The sequence below is a fragment of the Dermacentor variabilis genome, chromosome 4 (assembly GCF_050947875.1).
Source record: "Dermacentor variabilis isolate Ectoservices chromosome 4, ASM5094787v1, whole genome shotgun sequence".
NCBI classification, from domain to species: Eukaryota; Metazoa; Arthropoda; class Arachnida; order Ixodida; family Ixodidae; genus Dermacentor; species Dermacentor variabilis.
In genome coordinates, this window is record NC_134571.1 from 177,835,201 (window position 1) to 177,842,019 (window position 6,819).

Genomic DNA, 6,819 nt, shown 5'->3' on the forward strand with positions numbered 1-6,819 from the left:
CAGCTTTCGGTATTTTTCAAGTTAATATTATTTTCTGGCTTCGACCGCAGTATTTTTCAGGTGCTAAGGTTGGCAGGTCTGTATTTCTAAAGCAAGGAGCCACTGGTCTTGCAGCCCTACGCACTGCAGCACCACTGCAATTCTCTGTGTCACACCACTCAATGTTTTCAGCAATCAATGCCTTCTTGTGCAAAAAACTGTGACCACGAACTTTGTGCCATTGTTAGACTTCGCATCTTTTGGTGTAAGTACTCAACAGGCCACATTGTGTAAGTGGCTTTTATGAGGAGTAGGAGGATAGTGCTAGTAGCTGGGGCCAACTTTAACTTATGGGTGCCGAGATAAAACTCGTAGCGGGCCTATGGAACATTTGTCACGGCGAGGAAGCGCTCAGCAGCTCGGAGCTCGAGGTAGAGGATGCCTGGGGCTGATCACGGGTAGGCCAATGGGGGCGCATGCTGGTGACATTTGGTCACGTGTCTTGCTCGACCCCGGCTGGAAGAAGCATAGTCGGCATAGGAAAGTAGCTCCGGCACGCTAGCCACGTTAACCACGTTGCCGCTGGGCTGGCGGTTCCCGGAGATTAAGCTTGGAAAATGGCCGTCATCATGCAAGAGCAGGCGATGGGGTGCGGAAATGCACCTCGCATCGCCACAACAGCAGAAGAGACAGTTGGGACCAGACAGACAGAATGCCAGTTTACAATATTGCTTAAAAATTTTAAAAGGCAGAAAAATATGACTTTGCCAAGTCACCCGAACAGTCCTTCCAGTGAGGTGAAAAACAAATAATGAAATTCTCATTAGAAACTAATGATGTCTGTGCAATAGGGCTGAAAATAGGTGTGACAACATACGAAAGGTACCCGTTAATAAATTCTTCAAATGGCTTTTCAAGAATGCCATATATTCATATATACAATCAATCATCCTACAACTCAATGCCAATGCTGTTTCAGAACTGGCATGTTGACTTCTAGAAGGTGTTTTTTTTTTTTCTTTGGAATTTTTGGTTACTTGTCAATCTCGGTCTGAAAGGTAACTCCTCCGTGTGCTCCTGTATCAACAATTCAGTGTGAAAAATTTTTAATGATTATGAGTCATTTGACTGTTTGTAATATGTACTTCAGGCAATGCTTTCATCAGCTTACCTCAGATGTTTCCATTTGCTAGAATTGTGAGTGCAGATGTGTGTACTAGTACCCTCATTATTTCTGCATTCACGCATTACCATGAAGGCACTGCAGCTTCAGCAACATTCCTTGTTCTGAAACCATTGATCACTTCATGGGGACATTGGTATGCCAAGCCATGAACTTTTTTTTTTGCCGATTGTATACACATTGTATAAGTTCATGCCAATGCTGTAATTACCATAAATAAAGGTTTACACACAAACATTTGCCTACTCGGTTTTCTTCACCAATTTTAGTACTGTGGAAAGTTGGAACACAACAATGCTGCTAATTGATTGTTAAAAGGAAGGAAGAAACGTTTAATGATAAGAAAGGCTGGGAGGTCAGCCTGAGGCACATTCCTTTAGTCAGCTGGAAGAAAGGGAAGGGGGAAAGAGAGAGGATTACGATGGGCGAAAAGAAAGGTTAAATTGTGGGGTTTAACATGTAGAAGCTGTTCATTAGGCTGTAAGGGATGCCGTAGTGGAGGGCTCTTGATTAATTTTGACCACCCAGAGTCCTTTAGCATGCACCTGAAGAAGGTGGTACACAAGCGTTTTTTTGCATTTCTCCCCCATTGGAATGTGGCCGTGGCGACTAGTAATTGAACTCTAATGCTCGGTAGCACAGCGCTGCACAGCGCCGTACAGCTGCGGTGGCTAAGATGGGAAATGATTTAGAGGGAAGAGCGGCAAAACGCATAACGTACAGGTCTACTTGTAGCCTACAGTCCAGACCCATACTTATAAAGAATATATATCAAGTTAGGACTGGACGGCCTGAAAACTAGTTTTACAGTCGCACTGCCAAGGACCCAACATAACGCCCTCTGACGATGGCTGGCTGTCAGATCGGACAAGCTTATCGGGTCACCTCTGTCGAACTTCTATGTAAAACGAAAGGGTACTGTACGCTATATGTATTCAGCATGCTGTCTTGTACACAGATTACACCAATGAAGGAGCATGACAGCACACTTTACCACTTGAACTGTTTCAACCACATTTTCGTCTAGAGGAAATGCAAGGTACTAATGGAGGAGTACATACAATGGAATAGCAGGTGTAGTGCGCGCCATTGTTCTGCGAGCTTTCAAACATAGGGGAGACTCCAGGCACTTCACTGAGCTCACGCATGGTTCACTGAGCTCACGCTTGAGCTCACTGAGCTCAAGCTTCCATGCATGGTAAGTACTTATACATATGGGGTCATTTAATCAGACACTGATGCAACAGGAAACAGAAATTAAGTTCTTAAAAAATGAGTACTACTTGGGAATGCAGCGCACAGAAGTTGCCATGCGGTGCATGGAGGAAGGTGGAGGCACGCACATTCAGCTGGCGAGGCTTCGTGCTTGCTGCCTTTGGTGGCAGCAAGCACGAAACCATCCAAACATGGTCAGCCTACAGAAGGACTTCCGCCACAGCACACTCAAAATAATAAACGTTCACTGCGTTCCATGCAGACAAGACTATGAGAATGACTAGCCATTAGCGAGAGAGTAAACTTTATAGAAGAGAGCACACGAGCGTAGGTAGCTCTTCCACTGTACAGTGGGTGATCCCCTCAGTCCAGGAGTCCAGCGGCCTTAGCTGTGAGCCTCTAGTTGGTCGGGATTTTAGAGGGCAGTTCCTGTGTTCAGTGTCAGCACCCTTGGCTTAACCAACCCAACGCGGATCGCAGCGGCACACAAAAGACGGCGATAATGAAGAGATCGCGAGGAGGAATGCAGAGGAGCAGGCAGCGGAACCATGAGGCAAAAAGTGGAGGACGAGGGTATGATGAAAGCAAGGCAAGAAAAGTGTAGTGCCATGCAAGACGAGCTCTGCGGCGACGATGGCTACGAGATGGCGCCAGAGCAGCGTGCGTCATCTGTTCACCGATGACTCCACCGCTACCAAATATGGAAGCAAAGCGCTGCATGTGGGGGCTGCTGTGAATTGCACCCAAGCATCAGCCATGCACTACCTCTCGCGATCAGCGAGGCAACCGTGCCAGACTTTGCTCCGTTCGCAACGTGCCGCATGAGACATATTGTCAGTGCCAGCCATTATATCGCGAAATGAAAACATTTGCAGCACTGCGCTCAAATTTTGCATTAGGGAGTATTGTAATTATCAGTGAATTTTTTACTTATATCCTCCTATTTTCTTTGTTGATTTTCTTGTAACTTTCCTCTCTCCTCTACATAATTTCTTATCCTTTATCTTTCCCATGGCTATGGAACGGTTCAAGTGTATGGGTTGTTGCCTGCCCCTCAAGGCACCGCCAGCCACTTCTTTTGAAATATCAATTTCAAAGGATACATTGAAATATTGCCTGTCCCATAGCTCACCATCATGACTGAGTGGCTTGCAGGGACCATAGATGGAATATTATAGTTTATGCAGCATTCTGTAACCACGGGTTTTTCTTGGGCCTGGCCCACCCCGACCCTATGACTCTTTGGCGATGGGCTTCAGGAATACATCTACTCGTTTTCTCATATGATAATGTGGCTGTTGTGGTGGTTACATTTAAGGGTGCAGAGAGATGACTGCATGTGCCACTACTATGTAATGAAGGATTGATTATGTTCCGGCCGAATTTTCTGTCTTTCAGGGTGTCCCACATAACTTGAGCCAAAGCTTTGAAAATGAAAGGCACTATGGGCACGAGTTGAACCGAATACATAATGTTGGCACTGGCCCAGAATTCTTGGGCTATTTTTTATTTGCTCACATGCAATGGTTCAGGTCAGGCAGGAAGCAATAAAACAAGAGTGACATTAACCAATTGGGATATACAGCACATACCTGTATATTTTACTTAAAATTATGCGACACTGAACAACGTCGTACAGCCAACCGCAGGTTTTTACAGCGCCAAATCTACAAATAAAAGCTGTTTCTTTGCCACTTCCACATTTATTGCTCTGGAAGTTTGCAATCGAAGCGATGGGAGATGGTAGTACTGCAAGCAGCCACTGCATGTATGTGTTCACAGCTCGAAAGAGGAAGTGCACATTGCAAAAACAGAGAGAGAGAAAGAAGGAAGAAGAAAATATTTTCTCGCAAATTTTTGCAGCTGAAGGCCTAGCTCTTAAGCCTTTTGAGCTTGTCCGCCAGCAGCAACTTTACGGTCAGGTGCAGAAATAAACAACAATGCTGCTAGCTGCATTTGGGATAAAATAGACGTTTTACTTTGCAAGATACATGATGTTCAAGTTGCGGAATGTGGACGCACATTGCGAATGGAAAGACATGATCCTAAAGATGACAATAATACAAAATGCAGGAATCTTCTCTTCACGACGCCAGTGCAGCTTTGGTAGTGCCTTCTGGTTTTTCCACCTCCTTACTAGACCGACGACTCAACAGCGATGGGAATCGTCTTCGGCTTCTTGCTGGGAGGCTCCGGCTTAGGCGCTTCGATGGCCAGCACGCCGGACGATAACAGGGCGCAGGTGACCGTCTCGGCTTTAACTCCTACGGGGAGGGTGAACCGCCGAGTGAACTCGTGCTTCACGTAGTTAGAACCGTCCTCGCTCTCTTCCTCGTGCTTCGCGCTCACCTCGACGCGGTCGCCGACAGCCTTGATGGAGATTTCCTCACGCTTGTAGCCGCGAACGTCGAGGTTCACAATGAACTTGGAGTCGTCCGGTGAACACGTGCCTTCTTTACCGAGGCTCCGTGGACGCTTGCGAGGGCTGCCGGAGTGCGCGGCGCCACGCAGACTCAGGCACCTCGAACTGTGATCCGTGGTTGTCTGCTTCGTTTTCTTGTCCGCCTGGCGCACAGCGGACTGACGTCGTCGTTTCGCGATCTGTTGGGCAGCTTTGCGTTCCCGCTTCCACTGCTCGTTGATTACGTCTGCGGCCACCATCATGGATACCCGCAACCAGTCTACTTCAGTGGTCACGGACATGTATTTGATTAAAAAATTTACTGTTGAAGCACTCATCTGAGCCATGGCTGACAGGTCGAACACGTGCGTTCGGTGTATCGCAACCGATTCACACAAACCGCGCGGGCTGAAACGTGGGCACGTGGGTACGATACTGATGCTGATGCAATTGGCTGACGCCACAGCCCAGGTAGCCCACAAAGTCTTGAAAACGTCGTATTAAGGGATTCAACGTCTGAAAAGGATTTTTGACCAAAATCGACGCATCAAAGACGTTCCAAACAAGATAGCTTAAAAACGAGGGGTGAATACGTTTTGATAACGTTGGAAGCCAGACAGCTTAAAAACGAGGGGTGAATACGTTTTGCAAACGACTCAAAACGCCACCGCCACGCCACGGCGCGTCAGCCTCTTTAGCGGCTTCTACAATATTCAACAACCCATCAACGCGATCCAACCTTGCGCAAGGTGGCGATACCGTCGTCAAATCATGTGACCAAGGTGGCCACGTGATTCGTGATGCCGGGCAGCCGGGCGAGCCGGGGCATAGTCGCGTCGTCATGGCGTCGTCACGTCACCGCACTCGCATTGCGCTGTGGTGTGTTTGCGGCTGTTCTGAACGTGCTGCCGCTGCCCTTTGCTATGTAAGTGTTGCAGTGTTTTGCTGTCAAGAAAACGATATTCTGTGATCAGTTTGGGTTGTGCGATATGTTTGTGTGGTTTTAATTTGGAAATCAGTAGTGTTTTCAATTGTTATTTGATCAAGGCGGCCACGTTATTCGTGAAGCCGGGCATAGTTACGTTATCGCACTCGCATGGCACTATGGTCTGTTTGCGACTGTTCTGAATGTGCTGCCGCTGCCCCTTGTCATGTAAGTGTTGCAGTGCTTTGCTGTCAAGAAAACGACATTCTGTGATTAGTTTGGGTTGTGCGATCTGTTTGAGCCGGGCATAATAACGTTATCGCACTTGCATTGCGCTGTGGTATGATAGCGGCTGTTCTGAATGTGCTGCCGCTGCCCTTTGTCATGTAAGTGTTGCAGGGTTTTGCCGTCAAGAAAACGACGTTCTGTGATTAGTTTGGGTTTTGCGATCTGTTTGTGTAGATTAATTTGGAAATCAGTAGTGTTTTCAATTGGAGGGCGCGGAGTGGAGGGCACTAATCAGCTCTTCAAGTTCACTGTCATGTTATGTGAGGCGCCTTTTCACTGACGCTGTAATTAAGGCATTAAGGGCAGTATAAGGACGAAAGTTAGAGGGACGAAATCGTGCCTGTGTGTCCCTAGCGTCGGGGTCGGCCGCTATGCGTGATCCTAACAAGAAAGCATTTTGCAGAATGCGAAGAAAGGCGGCAAAATTTCTGTCTGTGCGCACCTTGCCGATCTCCGCAATAGAGCCATCATCGTGGTATTTTAGTCTCCCGTTTAGCAAGAGTGTTGCAGACAAGGGAACTGGTTCAAACAGGCTTTTTTTTTAATGATTCACTACTAGTGCGGTATCCCAAAAGGTGAGGTCAAGTGCTCACCCTATTTTCTTCCCTCGCGCTACAGCGCACTGACAGAATTTTGCGTGCACCATACCGTGCTTTTATCGTTTGCGCTTCAGGTTCTCGATTGTGTTTTCGCCCCCTTTACCCACGTGATGGGTATTTCATGGTATTACCGTGTACCACATGTGTCCATATATTGTGTCCAATATATGAAACGGCCAAATTCGATTTTATTTGACGCCTCAAATGGTAGTAATGTATTGAGTCCCTT

At 47.1% G+C, this 6,819-nt stretch overlaps 1 protein-coding gene across 1 annotated transcript; it reads right to left on the minus strand.

Annotated features, from left to right (window-relative positions):
• Positions 1-3,851: 3,851 nt before the first annotated feature.
• LOC142579962 (uncharacterized) lies at positions 3,852-5,234 on the minus strand. Its single transcript, XM_075690650.1, has one exon. The coding sequence runs from the start codon at positions 5,123-5,125 to the stop codon at positions 4,514-4,516; it is 612 nt and encodes a 203-aa protein (XP_075546765.1). The 5' UTR covers positions 5,126-5,234; the 3' UTR covers positions 3,852-4,513.
• Between the last annotated feature and the right edge of the window lie 1,585 nt (positions 5,235-6,819).